Below are 23,011 nucleotides of genomic sequence, written 5' to 3' on the forward strand. Positions count from 1 at the left end.
CAAAGTGGCACACATGTGTAGGGCTTACTTGTCATGCATCTGCATAAAAGCTGAAGGAGGGGGGTCTCAGCATGACACACCAGTGCACTGCAGCAGGGATCCTAAGGATGGTAGGAATGGCTCTATCTGCACATAGCCAGGTTCAGGACCTGTGGCAGCCATAACCCTACCCACACAGCAATAGTGACGGCAGTGTGTGAACACCATGGGATGTGTACATGAGTAGACCTTGCAATCATGCAGAATAGGGGGACATGTGTAGGGCAGACTGAACATACACTGGCAAATACAGATGGCCCACGCTGGTATACCCCTGCCAGGAGTATTGAGTGCTGTAGTACACACAACAAGAGGTGCGACAAACCGTCATGTTAAGGGTGAGCACACATATCTGCACACAGTGTGTATGCAGCATGGTCAGCATCCGACACACCTAACACAATCTGTAAACACTGCCTGTGAAAGTTCAGGACATATGTCACATACCGGGCTCATGTATTGCTAAGATATGTGGTGATGTGGTCCCATGGCAGATCAAGGATGTGTGCGTAAAATCAATAAAGGTGTGTACACCCCCCATAGCAATGGTATGCTCTGATGGTTGTCAGTGTAAGAGTATTGCAGTGGCCATACATGGTCTGTTGATGTTGACAGCTGTAAATCAGACATCAGGCATTCACCAATGACAACTGTCCACATATCATCCCAGGTATCTGTTGCTGAAAAACATAGGGGCTGTGAGAAGTAAAGCTGACATAACTGACACAGTACTACACATTCCACAATGGGTTGTACACCTATGAGTTGTGGTGCACAGTACATGGCAGGGTGCAGAACAGGTGCACAGCAATACTGTGTACATGGGTGCAGTGGTATCCAGGAGAAGGGGCATCACCTAGTGACACAGCACATGCATCACACACATCTATACTGTTCATGGGTGTAGTGGTATCCAGGAGAAGGGGCATCACCTAGTGATACAGCACATGCATCACACACATCTATACTGTTGCTAGCATGGATTGACTATAGCTGATCTGCATGCTGTTCTGTACCATATGTCCTGCATGTTGGCAGATGGGTAATAGGAGGACTGTGTGTACTAGCATTGTGCAACCTCAGCTGTATGTGTGTGTGTTTGTGTGTGTGTGTGCATCCTGGTGGTTAGTTAGTTTGCCTGCAGGGTCACTCTGGTGAAGTGGAAGGAGGTAGATGCATGTAGGATGCGTGTGTGCATGTGTGTGTTTGTGTGTGTGGCCATGTATGCACATGTGTGAGACTGGGGTGTTCATACCGCTGTACCTCCCTTTGGGACCGTGCAGTACATGGACATGGACTGCCACATTACACACCAGGAATACCTGTTGTGTGTACGCACAGGACAGCAAATAGTATAATATGGTCTGTAGCATGGAACAGGCATCCAGAGGGAAGGTAGACTCCAGGTACACACTTAATATCGCAGTCAGCAGAGAGGTCACCTACAACCCATGTATGCAGCTCTACAGATGCATCAGGGAAGTACTAGTCAGTATCAGAGAGTGTATCCAAATATTACAGTTGTTACATGATGGGCTGACGGAGCAGCATATCTGGCATGTACTGAGCATTACATACATGACACACCAATATGAGGTATTATGGATACAACATAGTAGCTCACACATCTATGGGCCATGCACATAATTTCTGGGCACACAGAGGGTGCATACTGAATGACAGCAGTGAGGCCATGTAAATCTACTACACACAGGTCAGGCAGGTAAAGTAGCAACAGGCCTTGTGTTGTGGCCGCCTGTGTGGGCATTTAGAGGACTGTGATGTTATTGAGTGGTATCAATGTGTGTATGTTAACAAGTGTGATGCAGGATGGGGTAACACATGGACATATACTTGGGACTGTCTGTAAAGCCATGGACAGGTAGGTATTACGGAGGTTTGTGTGTGTGTGTGTGTGTGTGTGTGTGTGTGTGTGTGTGTGTGTGTGTGTGTGTGTGTGTGTGTGTGTGTGTGTGTATACTGTTAGGCAATGCTGTACAGGTTTTAAAGTGCATTTATTGTTTTCCCCCACAGGTGGAGAGATGGGGTCAGGGTCCCTCCTGCATGTAATCTGATGGAGGTGTCCATACAGACACCAATGATGATGATGATAATAATGTTGAGGCACACGTGGGGTTGTCAGGGACTGACACTGCACCAACATTTGACATTATCCTTTTAACCACCCCACCCCCACACACAGTTTCAGTGCCTATATGCACCCCATCACCAGTGGCCATAGCGGAGGGACAGCTGGCATTCAGTGGCAGTGCACAGGAAAGTGTGGTAACCATGCCTACTGTGTCCAGTCACAGCAGGCATAGCCAGATGTCTGGCAGACCACCACATAGGCAGATGTCTCAGGGTGCTCGTGGTAGGGCCACTGGACATCATGCCCCTGGGAAAGGCGACATAGCTGCTACCAGCAGAAGCATATTTAAGGCTGTCATGGTGGGGCAGGCAATATAGAACGTTACCACAGGCAGGGCCTGAGGCTGGAGAGGGCTGCTCTCACATCTTCAAATGACAATGCCCGTGAACTGGCTGGTGCCATCTGTGGATTAACAGAGTTCATGGATAGACGGTCTGGTGAGATGATGGCCCTCATCAGCCATGGTCTGTCCATGCTTGAATGTGTAGTGGGAGTGCGGCGACATCCGCGTGGATGTAGGCCAGCAATGCCAACAGCTGGTAGTCAACGTGGATATGCCAGGACACCAAGGGGCTCCTGTAGTGGCAGCAGCAGCTCTGGCAGTGCAGGGGGGGTGCTGTCCACACCACACCACAGCATGCCACGTGCACGTGGTCCTGGCCAGTCCCAGGAGGGTCCTGGTACCAGCGGACAGATGTCATCAGCAGGTGACAGTAACACATCGAGACCTGTACCTGGACATGCCAACAGAACCCCTGGAAGGCACAGTACACATGTCCTTGGCCAGAGGCAGTGAACTGCACACCCTGCCAGTTATGGTCTGCAGCTGTCCATAAACACCTGTGTAGGGCAGCCACATGGCAGAACTGTGTGCATGCATACCCACATACTATGCAAGCACACCTAGGGCAACCCCATACCTACACACACCACATCACCTCAGCCAGCTCCCCAGAGTACACCCCTCACCAACACACAGGGTGTCAAATGTATGGCCCACCCTCAGCCTCTGGCAAACCAACACCACACCCTGTGCATATGATGATACCTGTGCCTCATCCCTGTCATCCATACCATCATTGCAGAGACAGGCTGATATGGTTCTGATGCACATGGTGACTATACAACAGCATACCACAGTACTGTAGTCTAACATGTTGTAGGGAGTAGAGTGTGAGGCATATTTGGCAGGTAGTGTAGCCATCCAGCAATGATGCCTTATAGCTGTTAGTAACACTGGTTGGTTGTGGTCTCTATAATGTTATCCAATTGTGTTGTAGGTGTACATGTGTCAGCACTGGAATGCTCTGTGCATATGATGATACCTGTGCCCCATCCCTGTCATCCATACCATCGATGCAGGGACAGGCTGATATGGTTCTGATACACATGGTGACTGCACAACAGTGTACCACAGCACTGCAGTGTAACATGTTGTAGGGAGTACAGTGTGAGGCATATTTGGCAGATAGTGTAACCGTCCAGCAATGATGCATTATAGCTGTTAGTAACACTGGTTGATTGCATTCCCTATAATGTTATCCATGTGTGTTGTAGGTGTATATGTGTCTGGGCTATGACAGCTGTATGTAACACATTCACACAGATAACAGTACTGTACAGGCCTCATATATGTCTGTGCCCCACACATGACACATGACACTCACACCCCTTGCTACTGAAATAACAGCACATAGATGCATGTATTGTACAAGGCATTACATACACTTATTACATTACAGGTTATTAGACTGGGTTGTGTGTCCTGGTTACCAGGGCTAAGCTATGCTCAGCAAGTATCAACATTGCTGCAATATAACAGCTAAGCTGCCATGTCCGGGATTAGAACTCCTACCTAACTAATTTATCATACTACAGCAGTACATAGTTATAGGACGAGCTATGGAGATTACTGAGCTGCAACCTCCCCAGAGGTGTATTTCTAGGTAGATGACATCAGCAGCCTTGCCAAAGTAGACCATACAAATTGCATGGAGTGTGACTACCCTAAAAAGCATTGCTGTCTACACAGACAGACATACACACAAACACACACATAGACACTTGCCAAGTCTGAAATTAAAACTCCTACCGAGCTAATGTATCACACTACACCAGTACACAGTTATGGCATGTGCTACTGAGATTACTGGGCTGCAACCTTCCCAGAGATGTATTTCTAGGTATATGACATCAACAGCCTTACCAAAGTAAAGCATTTCAATTGTAGGGAGTGTGACACACACACACACACACACACACACACACACACACACACACACACACACACACACACACACACACACACAGACACACACACACACACACACACACACACACACACACACACACACACACACACACACACACACACACACAGTTGCCAAGGCTGGGATTAGAACTCCTATCTATTTTATCAATTACAGCAGTACACAGTTATGGCACATGCTATGGAGATTACTGGGTACAACCTTCCCAGAGATGTATTTCTAGGTGGATGACATCAGCAGCCTTACCAAAGTAGAGCATTTCAATTGTAGGGAGTGAGACTACTCTAAAAAAGCATTGCTCAATACACAGACAGAGACACACAGAAACACACACACACACACACACACACACACACACACACACACACACACACACACACACACACACACACAGTTGCCATGTCTGGGATTTCAACTCCTACCTAACTAGTTTATTATACTACAACAGTACGCAGTTATGGTACGTGCCTTGTCATAGTAGGGCTATGGGGAGGGCAGTGTGTGTGCATGGGCAATAACTCATTCATCTAGAGGTTGACATGCCACATGCGGGCACACACAGGGTCATATTTCACTGGTATGTGTATACAGCTGCTAGATGACTACCTCCTTGTACAGTCATGTTGCACAGCTGGCACGTGCACCACATAATCTGCAATGCTGACAGATACTGGTGGCTAGTATCTGCAGTGAGTGACATGTGAACCTCATGTGGTTGGGGCCCTTTGGCTGTGTGCTGGGTGGGACAGGCCTGGATGGCTCCTTGTCACAGTCACCCTCTTCCACACATCTATGTGCATCTACCTTTGGCTTATTATAGTGTGTTGTCCTTACATATATGTCTGTATTCCTATCCACTGTGTATGCAAGGCATGGGTGGTGCACACTGACGAGTGTCTGCACTAACAACTGCGACTGCCAGGTATGTCTGGTCCATTGGTGTTTGCAGACATGGCCTTCATGTGTTTAAGTATGTGAGCATGCCCAGTATGACCTTTCAGTATGTTGTTGACTGACATTGCCTTCATTTCTCCAAGTGTGTGATCATGCCCAGTATGCCCATCTGTATTTAATGAGTGGTATCGAGTCCAGGTAGTTTGTACTGCAGTGCTGACCTTTGTGTTGTACACCGACAGGTAGCATGCTGTTTCTGCAGGGTATACATCAAGCATTTGGCATTGACGGTTACTACATGTTTGCGTAGGATGGGCGGGGGGGGGTTGACCTGACTATTTCTACATTTCTACACAGGATTGGGACGGCACACCTGACTGTTACTACATTTCCACGTAGGATGGGGGTGCACACCTGACTATTTCTACATTTCTACACAGGATTGGGGGGCACACCTGTCTGTTATTACATTACTACATAGGATGGGGGGGCACACCTGTCTATTTCTACATTTCTCCACAGAATTGTGGGGGCACACCTGACTGTTATTACATTACTACATAGGATGGGGCGGCACACCTTTCTATTTCTACATTTCTGCATAGGATTGGGGTGCACACCTGACTGTTATTACATTACTACATAGGATGGGGGGTCACACCTGACAGTTGTACACATTTGCTATGACTGTACTGGTATGTCAGGTACTCCATTTCATTCTGTATTCTTACCTATCATGCTGACTAGAGACATACCAGTGTACTACAGATTGTAGCTTTGGTTGCCCTACATGTTAGTGTCTGACTTCCTACCCTTCAGAACTAACATCCCACTGCCTGACCTGCTGTAGCCTGTCTGTGTAGGCCTGGGGGGGATGGTAACCATAGCCATCATTCAGCGGCCATAGCACAGACTCTGTTTGGGTTTGTCTACACCTGTCCTGCTGGCTAAGACTGTTGTTGGGTATGTGAACCGTCTTGACTGGCATGTGTGAGTCATATGGACACACCCAGCACATTTTCTGCAGTGGGTTTTGTCACCTTGTGTAGTACTGGCTACTATAGTGACTCCAGTATGTGTTACAGATGTCATGGTGCCACTATGGGTGTCTACATTCTGCTGCAATAACATTCAGCCACCCAATTCTCTTGCATGCTCACATCCATACCATAGATACAGGTAACGACACATTCTACTCCATTTGACAATTGGTAGGTTGATTGATTTACCTTGAGGGTGTGCCAGAATTGCGGATGGTGCTGAAGGGCTGCCTATGTCGGATGCACATAGTACACTCCCTATACATGGTTGAGCACAGGTAGTGTCATGTTTGGCATCCTTTTTTCTGTATGTGCGAGTCAGAGAGAGGTGTCATTTCATGGGTCACTACTGTGTCAGTGTATGTGCTATGCATTCTCTTTGCCACAGCCTCAGCATACTGGGCATGCCTCCATCTGCCTACTGGGGCAGGCTCAGGTTGTTCCTCCTCCGAGTCACTCTGTGCCTGTGCAGGCCTTGGCATTGGTGGGGGGCTGTGTGGCCCTGCCCCAAGTTGTTCTTGCTGCAGCTGTTTCCGCAGGATCATATTGGGTAGCATGGCACATACCATAACAATTTGGGTACATGTAGCTGGTGAGTACTGCAAGGCTCCACTGGATGTGTCCAGACACCAGAACCGTGACCTGAGTATCCTAAACACATGCTCTGTTATAAGTCTGGTCTGTGCGTGTGCCTCATTTTGGCATTCTTGTTCAGGTGTGTGAGCATTTCTGATGGGTGTCATCAGCCACAGCTCCAGTGTGTAACCAGCATCCCCCACTAGGTGAATGTAGGGGATGTCCCCATTAGCAAATATCTGGTACAGCTGCATCAGATGCCAGATGTGGGAATCGTGATAGCATCCAGGGTAGCCAGCGCACACATTCATTATAATGCCCTGGGCATCACAGATGACCTGGCAGTTGATGGAGTGGATGCCCCTGCGGTTGATATATGCCCTACCCTGATCACCGGGTGGTGCTTTGATGCATATGTGCGTGCAGTCTATAGTACCCACTACATCAAGGTATTCTGCTATTTGGTGGAAGAGATGCATATTGCTGGCCAACACCTCACGTGTGTTGGGGAAATATACATGCTCATTGACATGTGCTGACATGGTATCCAGGAACTGGTGGAATATTCTGGATGCTGATGCCTGTGAGATCTCCACGATATCCCTAGTTGTGCTTTGGGAGGTGCCTGTAGCTAGTATTCCTAGGCTTACACATACCATGGTATCCACTGAGATGGGTTCCTCTTGGTCAGTTTGGTGTGTCAGGCGTGGCCAGCACAGCTCAGCAATTTGCTGCAGGAGGTCCCTGTCCACCCTATAGTGTTCCACTATCTCCAGCTCATGTGGCCCCTGGTAGGTTACCCTGGGTCTGTACACTCTTCTCCATCTCCTCACTGTGGGTTGATCGGCAGCATTGACTTCCTCACCACCCTCAGCCTCTTGTACATGTTGTTCTATGCTGCCTGCTGCAGGCCCTCTCATTTTGTAGATTTGTTTGTTAAAAGTTCCCTGCTTTTATGCACTGGTGGTGTAGAGCATGGGAAAAACCAGAGGGAAGGTGTTTGCTTAGTTTATGGTAGTGTTCTGGGCTGGGCTGGTCTGCTGCCTGTGTAATTGGCTGATTCTGATGCGTTTCACCTGCCAGCTGTGCTAGTACTCCTTGATTACCTTCCTACTGCTGTTTTCCCTTCCCATTGCCTTCCTCTTTAAGCCCAGGGGTGTGATGTGCAAACAGAGTGCTCAAATGTGCACAGACCTGCTATTTCCTGGTTTACTTTTTTTTCCCCTTTAAAACCTGGTGCACGGTGCGCACACCCACTTAGGCAATGTAAAGAGTGCTAGGCAGATTCAGACCCCCCCCCCCCCCCAGCTTAGCTGTGCTAAGCTAGGAGCAAACCCGAGCTACAGGGATCCAATCCACTTACAGTATGTCTGACACCCCCCCCCCCCATGATGTCAGCTAACTCCTAGGCTTGCACCAAGCTATTCCTACTCTTACACTGTTGGGACCTGACTAGCATGCTGGGGGGAAACTGGGATTCAGTATCATTCCCCTCATTTGCATAGGATTGCCTGCTAATGCATAGTTACATGTCTCACACTGAGCCTTCCCCCTTAGCAACCACTACTCACTGCCCATGTTGTATTCTGCCTGCCATTGACTTGCATGGCAGAATAGTGATTTTAGTTAGAATGCTTCATTTAGGTTTATTTTGTTATTTTCCCCCGATCCCGCTTGCGCACCGCTGCCCTACGCTTAAACAGCCGAGATCGTCTAAAAAAATAAAAGTTGATTTTTGTTTTAATTTCACTGTTTGTAATGCCAATGGCTTTATACTTGGCCATTGGCATGCTTACTACACGATATGTAGCCTTTATTTGGAGCTGTCACAGCTCCGTTTTGGATTTTGCAGACATGTACTCAGTTACTAACCGAGTACATTTCTACAGATTGCACTAGTCCTGCACAGCCGGTTCCAAGCTTCCTGGATTGCAAAATCACCTCATTTGCATAGATTTCTCCTGCAAATGGGGTGATTTGCATACAGGGGCTTAGTCCAAACAGGATTAGTGCAGGCGCACTTGTGCACGCCCCTGCAGGCTGTTCCTGGATCGCACAGCAGACATATTGCCTGCTAGAGCTCCTGCACCGATCTTGCACACTATGCAAGGTATAGAGAATCCAGGAGAATATCTTGATAGCATCAGTTCAAATTATTTTTTTTATATAGTAGGCAATTTGAGAAGTAAGGAATCCTTCATCTTTGAAAGGGCTTATTGTGCTGTTAAAAGTCCATTCACACCTGAAGGAGCAAGACTACTAACAAATCTAAAACTTTTAACTTTCCAAATTTAAGAACACATAACAACTTTCAGGAATAAGAGCTTTACTTGAAAAAGAAAACCATAAAATGAATATTTTCCGAGGATTATCTACAAGAAACGAAGAAGCACCAACTACTCTCAGTATTTATGCAAACCTTAATAGGAAGAAATATTTGTTAAAGACTGACACACTCAGTGACTCTACTAGTTACTGTGGACACTAGTAAACATTATCATCTCCTCTTGAGAGGCACTAAAACTGTTTCTTAAACTTCTCTCTGAATCTGTTATTGGAAAATATTTAGGAAATTAGTGCAGAGATTGGTCTCTAACAAATGTTGAAAAATAATTTTAAATCTTTGAGACTGTTACATTTAAACTAGCTGTTTTATACAGTGAGTCCCATTTGTAATTGTGTAGCAGCAGTGGTAAAACCTTTATACATTATTAGAAAACAGAAGGGAAGTGTATGCCATAATTTATTTTTGTTATTTTGAACTTTAACTATAGATTTGATATATCTGTTAACGTATACACCTGCAGGCCAGTAACAGGTAGATTTTGCTTTGTTGACTGCTGAAAATTTTCCCCTCTACATGGTAGTACAGCAGAAAGCACTGCCACCTCTCTGAGCTGGGGTCGTTCCCCGTCTACATGGTAGTACAGCAGAAAGCACTGCCACCTCTCTGAGCTGGGGTCGTTCCCCGTCTACATGGTAGTACAGCAGAAAGCACTGCCACCTCTCTGAGCTAGGGTCGTTCCCCGTCTACATGGTAGTACAGCAGAAAGCACTGCCACCTCTCTGAGCTGGGGTCGTTCCCCGTCTACATGGTAGTACAGCAGAAAGCACTGCCACCTCTCTGAGCTGGGGTCGTTCCCCGTCTACATGGTAGTACAGCAGAAAGCACTGCCACCTCTCTGAGCTAGGGTAGTTCCCCTCTACAGGGTAGTACAGCAGAAAGCACTGCCACCTCTCTGAGCTAGGGTCGTTCCCCTCTACATGGTAGTACAGCAGAAAGCACTGCCACCTCTCTGAGCTGGGGTCGCAAGTATGATATTTCAGGTGGAATTCCTTCTTTCCAGTCTGCACATGCACCCTGAATCCATATAGGTGTTTACTGGTGCTATGGATTCTTCCCACATTCCAAGTGACGTAGGGTAGTGCTGAAGTCATATGTGTGTGTGTGTGTGTGTGTGTGTGTGTGTGTGTGTGTGTGTGTGTGTGTGTGTGTGTGTGTGTGTGTGTGTGTGTGTGTGTGTGTGTCTGTGAATGCCTTGTGTTGGACTGGTGCCGTATCCCAGAGTACTTTCTGTGCCTTGTGTTCATTGAGTGCTGGGTTAGGCTTTGCCTTTTTGCAGTCTTGAGCAGAATTAAGTGGAGAATGAATGAACGTTTGATGAACCTGTTATTTTCTAGTCCTGCAGTGACATTATACATTTCTGTGATAGTTTCTCCAACTTTTTAAAGTAAATGTATTCCAAGATGAGTATAGCATTAATTGAATTTGATAGCTACATTGAATTGTCAGGTCCATTTAAATGTTTCTGCATTACCTAAAATGAATATTCATATGATTTGTCATGTCATAAAACAAGATCTACATTAATACTAGACATGGTTAAAAGTGTCATAAATGATTCTCATCTGTCACAGATCATAGGGATGTACAATTAAAACTAAACTGATTTAAATTTGAAACTAAACCTACAACATGGGAATTAAAACCAGAGGTTATGTTGCCCCAAGAGATGCAGCATGCAGGGTCTCATTATTTAAGATAGGTTACTTAAAAATGTTTTAATGAACTATTGATTAGTAAAGCTTTCTAGTGTAACAAAAATAAGGTAAAACAACTGACTGATTTGAAAATGCTTTACAAATTTTAGACCCGCTGGTAGTTTTCATGGCTTTAATCAAAAGTTGTGGTAACTTACTCTGGTTGGGCACTTTAGTATTGATTATTAAAATAATTAAGCCAAAATAAATTTAAATCTTGTATAAATTATAATTGCACAGTTTTCAGAAGTTGTGTGAATTGTAGAATGTTTTTACTTGTAGTTTACTCAGTTCATGCTGACATTGAATGCAGAAACATTTAAATAGAGATTAGATTGACACGTACCAAATTTCCTGGCCATGATGGTTTCCTAGCAGTTGTATAATGCCTCTTCTGATATCATTACTGGAAATGTGCTTTAGAACATCTCTTTATAGACACATACCTTAATCATCCAAAACTGCAAAACTAACCAGTCCCCCAGATCTGATAAGGATCAGATATTAAAAAAATGCAAACAAACTGCAGCATACGTATTTGTTTCATATATTTCTTTGCCCATACATGAACTAGAGTTTCAAAATAAGACTTGTACACCTCCAGACCTTTCGCCGTAAGGCATAAGTACATATTTCCAGCTTTTTAACTACATAGGTGGATTCAAAAACGGCTGAAGAAGCACATGGAAGGGGTTCCCCAAGTATCCTCAAAAACCAAGAATAAGTAACTCGTATTTTTTACACAAGTACAATCCCTCCTTATGTGCTATTTGTAAGGCATTCAAATATTTATTGCTGTGCTACCTGCAGATTAGAAATATCTGTAGAATCCATCTTCATGGCTTATATACTTAGCATATAATTGTTTAGGCATACCTTCTCAGATTTTCCAATGAAAACGTATAGACCCCCTTTTTGCAGAGATTTTGCAGTGTATTTCATTATTTATGCATGTGCAAACTGATATAGGGGCATAGTATTACTACTGTATAGAAGAAATTATCAATTATTTATGCTCTTTTATTTTATGAATATCATTGTCCTTTAAAGACGAATAAAAACCTTATCATACTTTCATAAAAAGAAAAAGTGGAGAAGCAGAAGTCATTTTCTTACCATATTAAGTGGCACCCTTTTCAAATAAAAGATTGAAAATTGCTGGTCCTGAATGTCTCAGAAAATAAATGATTATTAAAAAAATGAAACTTGTTGCATTATTACATTGAAACCCTGTTCGATTTTTACATCGGTATCCCAAATACTTTTATATACTAAGTTTAAAATCACTGGACCTTTGATTAAAGGTGACACTTTAAAGTACCACAGCCCCAAACTTAATATATATTCCCACATATTTCTTATTGTTGTTCCACTGTTCTGAGGATTTTAGTTGTATGCCTCTGAATTTCAGCAGACAGCCTTGTAAACTGTATACATTTGGCCAAGACCAAAACAATGACCAGTGGCCAAGACACTGGAAATGCTCTTCAGTTTGCAGGAGGGGCAGTCAGGTCACTATCTGTGAAAATTGATGTACATCATACATCACTGATAAGGGTAAGATGGTTCAAGATAAAATGCCATTAGATTTTCTAAATGCTAATGATTTACAGTCGTCTACGATTATGGAATGGGTGCAAGAGGAACAGCTAGGGTGACTATATTAGTCAAGAGTGATATACAGCACTATCAGAATGTGGCACGAATGTTTGGAAAATTACTGAGCCAATGTCTGAGAGGGATGACTTTTGCAAGTGGATAAGTGCCAACAAAGGGTGATGCTGTCGAAATGAAAGCAGGAATTGAGAAAAGAATGGGTTGCTAGCAGTGCCGAGTGTTAGATTTTTGATGTGGTTTTATAGAAAGGGGGGAAAAAGCAAAGAATATGAAGCCATTTACTACAGTGAGTATTCAGGAAGGCTGACTGGCAGTTTTTTTTCAGCATGAGTATGCTCTGAGTTTTCAATATGATATCTGTTTATAAGGGACAAGACTGGTACTACATTTGGACAATGATTTCAAGAGACAATACAGGAATTATTGTGGCAAACATTTAAGTGTCATTTTTGAGAGATTACAAATTACATATGATGCTACTTCTGAAACATTCTGGCAAGCGAATACTTTTTTGACAAAATTTAAGTTTTAACCAAATTTAAAATATGTATTTATAAAGGTGTTACAGAATTTAGGACTGATTAACAGAATTTAGGATTGATTATATGTTTTCTCTATTGAAAGTTCAAAACTTTTAGTAGCATTAAAAGCCTCACAGTAAGACGTTGTCCTGTTCGATTCTCAGCTAGAGCGTCTTCTGTGTGGAGACATGCGTGAATGGGCATACCTTAGTTGAAGGTTGTGCATCAGGGACGGCAACTCGGCACGTAAAAATCTACTGCCAATCATTAGTGGACCGGAGTTTCGCTGTGGCGACCCCTAACCAGGATAAAGGTTTTTTTGAAGGGGGAACCCACCTTTCTTGCCCCTACCCTGATGATTTATACTTACTAACTCAGAGATCATTGTACTTCAGAATAAGAGCAATAGTTTGAGGTACCACAACCTTGGATTTATTATGTATATAGTCCTTTTTCTCACGTTTAATATTATAATTCTAAGGTTACATTAGTGGTTCCTGAAGTTTCAATAAAAAACTAATTATATATATATATATTGATATCAATAACACATGTGGTCTTGTGAGCTTTTGGCTGGTAAATAAAACGATGAAATAAATGATGACAGGAAAAGCTTTCAAATCGTCACTATTAGAATCACACGAGGAGACATCGGTGATTTGTGTTGAGTAACAGGTAGATGGAAAATGTATCCTGCTACCTACTGAATAAAAAAGGGAGCTTTTTAATTTTATTCTTTTAGATAAGTTTCCTAGTGAAACAGTTTTCATGAAGTTTGGCACTAGGAGATGGGTAAGGAAGAAGGGACAGAGTTCTTCTTTATCATACAATGTACAGATGATGTCGGTTTGGTGCTTAACGACTGAGGTATATAAATTGTGAAATGGTTTGAGGGCTTTGGCCATGGCATTAAATACAGGAAGAAGTAAAAAGTGGGAGAACAAATAGGTAACACAATGTATAATATTCTAAATGAGGAAGCTATAGATTTTATTATTAGAATTTTAGGGCAAAGATAACACAGGTAACAGAATAAAAGAAGCCGGTACAGTGATGGAGACCGTAAGGCTATGTGTTATGTATGTAAAGTTTTTAAATATGTTTGGAGAGAAGACTGCTTCATTTAAGAATGTATTAATGATGTTAGAAACCTATGCATTCATTGTTTTGTGGATCTGAAAGCTTTAGATTGGGAATCATAGGGTACTTGCCCTTTAACTTTTCAGGATTACGTTAATACATTTAAAATTAAGTGATTTGAAAGGAATAGATAGTGACTTGGGTATATTGGACACCTTTCCTAGCTTAATACAATTAGAACTAAGAGAGTAAAACAAGGAGGAATAAGTTTTAGTTAGAATTTTGTGTCTTCTCTCTGTGCACTTTGATAGTAAATTTTGACAGGGACAAAATAGCAGGGTATAAGGGGTGGAATGATAATTTAGTGGCAGGCTAAAGAAAGTGAGGAAATTGGGGAAACATAGGAATTGTTTGTAGACATCAAGTCAGTGGTTATGAAACACTGTTATGGAAGTAAGTTTTCCAGAAACAGTATTTTCTAGGGCTTGCAATGGAGCTGTGGGATGTGACCAAGGAACTAAAGGGTGATGGTGGTTATGCAGAGTAAAATGTAGAACTATGTGTGAAAGGTGTCTCTTGAAACACACACACACACACACACACACACACACACACACACACACACACACACACACACACACACACACGCACACGCACACGCACACACACATGCACACACATGCACACACATGCACACACTTGCACACATGCACAGAGTCAGACAATTATAAAGGTTGGATGAAAAGATATAAGGGGGTACAGCAAAACATGTGAAAGGTTTAAAATGTTGTGACAAGATGTAGAAATATGGTGGAATTGAGTTATTTACTGAAAATAACTCCTGAGATTTTGCACAGTCTGTGCTATGGATTACTTATTGTGGTGATGTGAAAGCCCGGAGAGGTATATGTGGGTCAGTGTTATTAAATTAAGCACTGAAATTGGAAGAAAGCATATAAAAAGTTGTAAAACTGTAAATTAAAGCAAGGAGCAAGGAAGTGTTAGAAAATATGGGGTATGCAAGCTGAACATATAAGTGGATCTTTGGGGGGAAATTAAGTGGAGAGTTAATTTCATGAGTATAAATGGAGTCTTAAAGTAATAAATACTGAGTATGAAGTACTCAACAATGTGTTCAAAATCCAACTTTTTAAACAAATTTCACAAAATGTTGAAAAACAAAAAAACATTAAAACTACTATTTTTTTGCAAGGCACAAGCCCAGGTGTCTCCCTCCTCACTCCCTGCTGTAGTATTGTTTTTCAAATGAGAAGACTGGCAATTTGCAATCCTTTGACATTTCTTTACGTTCGCTGGTCTTCTCACCATTCAAACAAATGAATGTTTGAAGAAATGCACCACGCCCAGTTTCATATACTGCAGACAAGCACATCGGCAACTGATCAAAACATAACTGGTTGAACTTCAGGCTATTGAAAGTAAACAAAGGAAAATATGTATATTTTGCAAGGGAGAAGCCCCCCCACATCCCTCACTCCTGCAAATTATGGGTTTATATGACTTCATCGAGTTTTCGGAAACTCAAAATTCGTATGGTTGAGACCATATGATTGCGTTTCTGAAAACTCAATATTAAAAAAAAAAAATCTATGTTTTTGCAGGGGGGAGGGGGCAAGCACACCTGCACCTCCATACTGCCTGCACTACAGTGAAGAAAAAGGTAAATTCCCTCTTCCCCACCGTACTATGATCTACATAGAACTGCTTAAAGGGGGAATTTACCCTTTTCCCCAGTACAGTGAAATCTCGGAGTTGGTAAATATATGTACATTATTTTTTTATTTCAAGTTTCCGGTAACTCAATAAAAGATTTTATTTATATATATATATATATATATATATATATATATATATATATGTATGTATATATATATATATATATATATATATATATATATATATATATAGTTCCCCTTCAGAAGCCTGAATGATCATAAGCTCAAAATTCATAAGCCTGAAACCAAAAGCCTGAAAACACACAGAATACAAATAATGCTAATATGCCAGTACAAAGACACTACTATCTACCAACTTACCTTAACCCAAACCCTAGCCCTAAGGTCTGTCACTATCGCACACTCACCTAACCCGCACCATAACCCTAACTCACTTAAACCACCCCTAACCCTAAAGTCTGTCACTATCGCACACACGCCTAACCTGCACCCTAACCCTGACTCACTTAACCCACCCCTAACCCTAATGTAAAAACAATCGCACACTTACCTAAACCCAACCTGTAACTTTCCACCACAGCGCTAAGAATAGCAAAGCCACATTAAAGTCAGTATGTGTATTTTGTGTGTTTTCAGGCTTTTGGGTTTCAGGCTTTTGAGTTTTCAGGCTTTTGGTCTCGGGCTTATGAATTCCGAGCTTATGATCATTCAGGCTTCTGAAGGGGAACCATATATATATATATATATATATATATATATCTACATATATATATATATATATATATATATATATATATATATATATATATATCCCTATCACAACACCAACATGCCACAAAGCCGACACCCAAAACACAGACACCAAAAGACCGACAACACACAATACCGACAACGCACAAACCGAACACCATAACACCGACACCCAAAACGTAAACTACATATTACACACAACTATACATGCACTAACCTTAACCAAAACCCTAACCCTAAGGTCCGACACATCCGCACACTTACCCTACCCGCACCCTAACCCTAACTCACTTAACCCACCCCTAAACCTACAGTCTGTCACTATTGCACACATACCCTACCTGCACCCTAACCCTAACTCACTTAACCCACCCTTAAACATATAGTCCGTCACTATCGGACACTCACCCTACCCTCACCCTAACCCTAACTCACTTAACCCGCCCCTAAAACTACAGTCCCTCACTATCCCACACTTACCTGTCCGCTCCCTAACACTAAATCCCTCACTCTGTCGCACACTTACCGAGTCGCGCTCATACCTTCCCATGCCGGTGTTCCGTTCGTCGGGATCTTACCTTGTCGATCATCTGCGTCGTCGGTCTTCTCGTCTCCTTCTTTAGAGTGTCGGCCTTCTGGCGTGTCGGTGTACTGAAGGGGACCCATATATATATATATATATATATATATATATATATATATATATGTGTGTGTGTGTGTGTGTGTGTGTGTGTGTGTGTGTGTGTGTGTGTGTGTGTGTGTGTGTGTGTGTGTGTGTATATGTATATATATATATATATATATATATATATATATATATATATATATGTGTGTGTGTGTGCGTGTTTAGGACTATTAACTGAAAGCACATTTCACTGAAAGTCAAATTAGTGTGCACTTTTCACTGAAAGCTCAATTCACTGAAAGTTATATATGGCCTTTTCCACACTGTAGTGCGACCCTGGATTTAGAATATATAGTAAGGGGGGGTGTGGGGGTGCATAACCTCCACATAGTTTGTATATATATTAAGTTTAGAAAAGAGTAATTTATTGAAATTGCAAGTATCCATGTGTATAGTTCAAAATATTTACTATATATTCTAACTCCAGGGTCGCATTGCAGTGGGGAAAAGGCCATATATAATAACTTTTGAAATGTGTTTCAGTGAATTGTGTTTTCAGTGAATTGTGCTTTCAGTGAATTTTGCACAGACATTTGACTTTCAGTGAAATGTGCTTTCAGTGAATATTCCTAGACCCATATATATATATATATATATATATATATATATATATATATATATATATATATATATATATATATATACATACATAACCCACGGTGGTGGTGCTGCGGTAGCGTTGTCGCCTCACAGTAAGACGCTGTCCGGTTCGATTCTCAGCTAGAGCGTCTTCTGCGTGGAGACATGCGTGAATGGGCGTACCTTCGTTGAAGGTTGTGCGTCAGGCCTGGCAAGCCGGTACGTAAAAATCAACTGCCAATCATTAGTGGACCAGAGTTCTGCTGTGGCGACCCCTAACCGGGAAAAGCCGAAAGACACAAACAATATATATATACATACATACCAACTCTGAGATCACATTACACTAGGGATAGAGTAAATTCCCGATCCCGTTTGTACTGTAATCCTGCATAGAACAAAAATGGTTATTTCAATAATGTGATTTTCGAACAGTTGTACCAAAGTTTGTCTTTTCAATCAACTGAATTGTTGACCAGTTGTAGGTAACACACACACATGCATATACATATACACACGCTTACACACACACAAACACACATATATATATATATATATATATATATATATATATATATATATATGTGTGTGTGTGTGTGTGTGTGTGTAGATATGGACAGACACACACATGTGTATACATATATATTATCATACGTATGTATATAATTTTATATATATATATGTGTGTGTGTGTTTGTGTATATAAATATATATATATATATATATATATATATATATATATATATATCTATAAAGAGAGAGAGATATGGATTCACTTTATAATCTCGAAATACTGAAATATCGAATTTCATTATCTTCAGACTATAAAGCCGAACATTAAAAAAAAAGACAACCCACAACCACGAAATTCAAAATCGCAAACATACACATACATGTACACCTACCTAACTACACTACAACAAACAAAACAACACACACACAAACCCAACATAACAAACAAACACACTTACCCTACTTATAAGCAAGAGGGCAAGCCCCCCTGCACCCCATATGTGGGGGGCTGCGCCCTCCTACACCCCTGATATTTATATATACTATCTCTTGAGGTCGCACTAAACACACAAACACATAAAACTCACCACCACACAAACTCACACACACTAAAATCCCTACCCAATACCTTTACAAGAACACCACTTACCTGAATCCAAAGCTGAATCCACATACCGTACCGCATGTCACAAAAGCGACAACACAACGTCGGATTTGGCATTTCCGCATTCGATATTATGCAGTTTCACGTAACTGTACTTTTGGCTTTAGTCTCGAGATACTGAAATTCGATATTTCAGTATTCGAGATTATAAAGTGAATATATATATATATATATATATATATATATATATATATATATATACACACATGGGTGCACTTTCCTACAATGAAAATTCACTTTTTCGAAATGGGAAAGTACATCCCCACTTAAGTCAAAGTGCACTTTAACGAAAGTGCACTTTCGCTTAAGCTCACTAGACCGAACCTACTGCACTACAATGGAGGACATTGAAAAACAGGCTATGTCCTCCACTGTGGTGCAATAATCACGGACCTTAGGATTAGGGCACGGGTCAAGGAAAGGGGATAGCCCTACTAACTATTTCCTTACCCTAACCCGTGCTCTAACCCTAAGGTCCATGACTATCGCACCACAGTGGAGGACATAGCCCGATATGGAATGTCTTCCACTGTCGTGCAATAGTCACGGACCTTAGGGTTAGGGCACGGGTCAAGGTAAGGGGATAGCCCTACTAACTATCCCCTTACCCTAACCCGTGCCCTAACCTTAAGGCCTGTGACTATCGCACCACAGTGGAGGACATAGCCCGATTTGGAATGTCTTCCATTGTCGTGCGGTAGTCACGAACCTTAGGGTTAGGGCAAGGGTTAGGATAAGGAGATAGGTAGTAGGGCTGTCCCCTTATCATGACCTGTGCCCTAACCCTAAGGTCCGTGACTGCTAGCCCGTTCGGTCTAGCGGGTTTGCGAAAGTGCACTTTCGCGTTAGTGTGGGTGTACTTTTGAAGTTCGAAGTAGTGAACTTTTGTTCTTCAAAAGTACACCTATATATATATATATATATATATATATATATATATATATATATATATGTAGCTATAGATATATTTATATAGATATATAAATATAGATATAGATACGTACAAGAAATCAACATTTAATTATTGTGATTGAAGGCTTCCCTTTTCCCACTGAATATCTTATGTATGATGTGCAAACACAGAGACAGTCTGGTGAAAAATAAACAATGTGTTTTACAAGACCAGCAGAAGATAGGCATTTTGATTTACAGTAAACTCTCAGTTAACTGGAGCACATACAACCAGCACTCTGAAGGAACCAGAAAAAAAATATCGAAGAAATACAGTACAATTTTCATGTGTTGCAGTTTCTGTTTTTCCCCCACAGGAATATACCTTATGTTTTTAGGGTTTTAGAGTTTTAAAAAGGAAGATAGGAATAAATTCCCTCTCTCTCCAACCTGAGAACAAGTCAAACCAAACAAATAGTATAGGGTACAGTATTAGTCAGGCCTATTTTTAAGAGTAACTCTCAAGCAACCAGAAACTACAGTTATCTGGCATCTACGTTGCCCATGGGTGCCGGTTAACTGAGAGTTTACTGTATATGAAAGCACATGGAAATTTACAGAGATGATTTACAAGGACATGCACTTCTTGGTGGAGTTATGCATTGCAGATGAAAAATATAGCTGGTCTGCAGCAAGCCACAGATTTAACATCTACATGATACCTTGTACTATGTAATGTTTCAAATTTAGTCACAGTCACATGACCCATAATAACTCTTCCAAAATAATGCTAAATTCATTTGGTGTCTTTTTTGCTAGCAGGCTGTATTATCAAAATATTAACTGCAATCTTAACTTCTAGGTGAATACACTACCTGAAATGAAACACATACTATGCAGAAAAGAGGAGCTATGCCTTATGGGAAAGCAGTTTCCAGGTAATTTAATGTTGTCTTTCAGCTTTATATTACAACAAAAAGACTGCTATAGACAGATTATAAATCTTGTTTTACTTTTAGAAAACATTGCACAAACTGTTTTATAGATAATATAGACTGAATGGTTTAAAGTGTTTCCACAGTTTCCAGATGCTCATAAATAGTAAGTTATTTCTCATTGTTGCAGACGTATAATTAGCTGATGAGGAGTAGATTAATTTTCCTGTGTAGCTATCCTGGGTAGATCAAAAGGCTTTGAGTGATGCTTTTTTAAGCAAGCGGCCACATCTGTTTGGCTCGCTGCCAGTCCCATTTGTCTTACTGCTATGTGACACCAAAAAAAGTATCATAAAGTTGAGATTGTTATTAGATAAAATGCCCTGGAGTTTGAATTTATTTACTTATATAGAACTAAGTTTAGCTATTGCTTATAAAGAAAAAAAAGCTTATAAAGTCATCTGATATTACCATATTTGGATAAGACTTTTCAAACAACCATCCCTTAATGTGACTTCGACTGCATAGTTTGCAGAAATGCTTGTTTATATGAACCGTGTAAACCATATACAAATTTTTTTAGTCAGAGATTTTTTATTTGTCTTATCCCTTCTTGGTTCTAATGCCTATGATCCTGATGTCTATCAGAAATTTTTGCTGTCTCCTGTCCAGCATTCATTGAGACATAAATCTAGTTCTGTGGCCAAATACTTGGATGTGAAATGTGGGCATCATGCTTGACTTGCCGAACAACAGCTGGTCCAGTGTTGGAATCGGTCTTCTCCAGCCTCCATAGGTTCATAGGTTCATAGGTTCATAGGTAGATACTAGGCTATCTGCCTGAAGGCATTTATAATCCTAGCCAGAATGTGTTGCTTTCGCCGCCCCCCTTAGATTAGTTCCCTGTGCCTCTGTCCAGCAGAGCCACTGAAGTGATCCCCATCCACTCGTCAAGGTTTTTCTTAAAGAGTGTTAGTGAGGAGCTCTGCTAATGTAGATTGTAATCTTGCTCCAAAGCATGGGAAGTCTCTGGGACAGGAATCTATCCCTCCAGCATGTCCTATTTATTGTTGTGGTGAGGTTTAGACTCCTAGAGCGTGTGGCTCGAGGGGATATGGTTTTCTTTAGGTGGAGCATGTCCATCAATTCTGGCTTAGACATGGCCTTGTATGTCAGACAGAGATCACCTCTGAGTAGGCAGTATGCAACCGAGTACAGCTGGAGTTTTTTCTGTCAAGCTGCATAGGGAATCTGTTTGAGGCAAGTGATCCTCTTGGTGAGGTACTTCTGTGGTCTTTCCAGCTGTTGCAGGTGTCTTGTAAGGTACATCCCAAATGGGGCATTGTACTCTATGATGGGTCTGATGAGTGATGAGAAGAGGGGCACAATGACCTCTTTTGATCTGGATGCAAACCCTTTTGTGTTTAGGTGGGCCACATAGAAGGATTTTCTAACCACTTTGGCAATGTGATTATCAAAGGAGAGATTACTGTCTACTTGGGTCCCCAGATCCCTTATTATGTCTTCTGTATTTAGGGGACTACCACCTATGTGGTAGTTTGTGGGGTACTTTGTTTTTTCCAAAGGGGATGACTATGCACTTTTTGGCATTTAGCTTGAGGCCATGATTTTGACACCAGGTATCCGTCTCAGTGAGACCCTTTTGGAGGATGCCTGTGTCAGCCAGAGAGTCAATTATAGCCCCTAGTTTGCAGTCATCTGTGAACTTGGTCAGCCATAGTCCTCCTGTGCTTGCCTGTACCTCTGAGAAGTATATGCCGAACAGGAGGGGTCCTGGGACTGAGTCCTGGGGAACGCCACTTGTAACCGGTTTAGAGTCAGACCTAGCTCCCGCAACCCTCACCATGTGGGTTCTGTCCATGAGCCAGTTGGCAACCCATCTTGTGACTTAGGGGTTTATGTTCAGGTTGGTGAGCTTGTCTATAATACCAGCATAGGGAATGGTGTCAAAGGCCTTTGCGAGGTCTAGGTAGGCTGTGTGTACCACCTTTCCCTCATCTATAGCCTTGCAATTGTCTCAAAAAAGTCCACCAGGTTTAGGAGGCA

The 23,011-nt window shown here is 42.0% G+C and overlaps 1 protein-coding gene across 1 annotated transcript in view; it reads left to right on the forward strand.

Annotated features, from left to right (window-relative positions):
* Positions 1 to 23,011, forward strand: part of CPED1 (cadherin like and PC-esterase domain containing 1) — a 2,422,552-nt gene that overhangs the window by 591,835 nt on the left and 1,807,706 nt on the right. Inside the window, exon 4 of the mRNA XM_044087326.1 lies at positions 20,872 to 20,947. Within this exon, the coding sequence (XP_043943261.1) occupies positions 20,872 to 20,947 (76 nt within the window). The remainder of the gene's footprint in view (positions 1 to 20,871; positions 20,948 to 23,011) is intronic.

This window comes from Protopterus annectens, chromosome 11.part0, assembly GCF_019279795.1.
Source record: "Protopterus annectens isolate FY-2018-M chromosome 11.part0, PAN1.0, whole genome shotgun sequence".
NCBI lineage: Eukaryota > Metazoa > Chordata > Ceratodontiformes > Protopteridae > Protopterus > Protopterus annectens.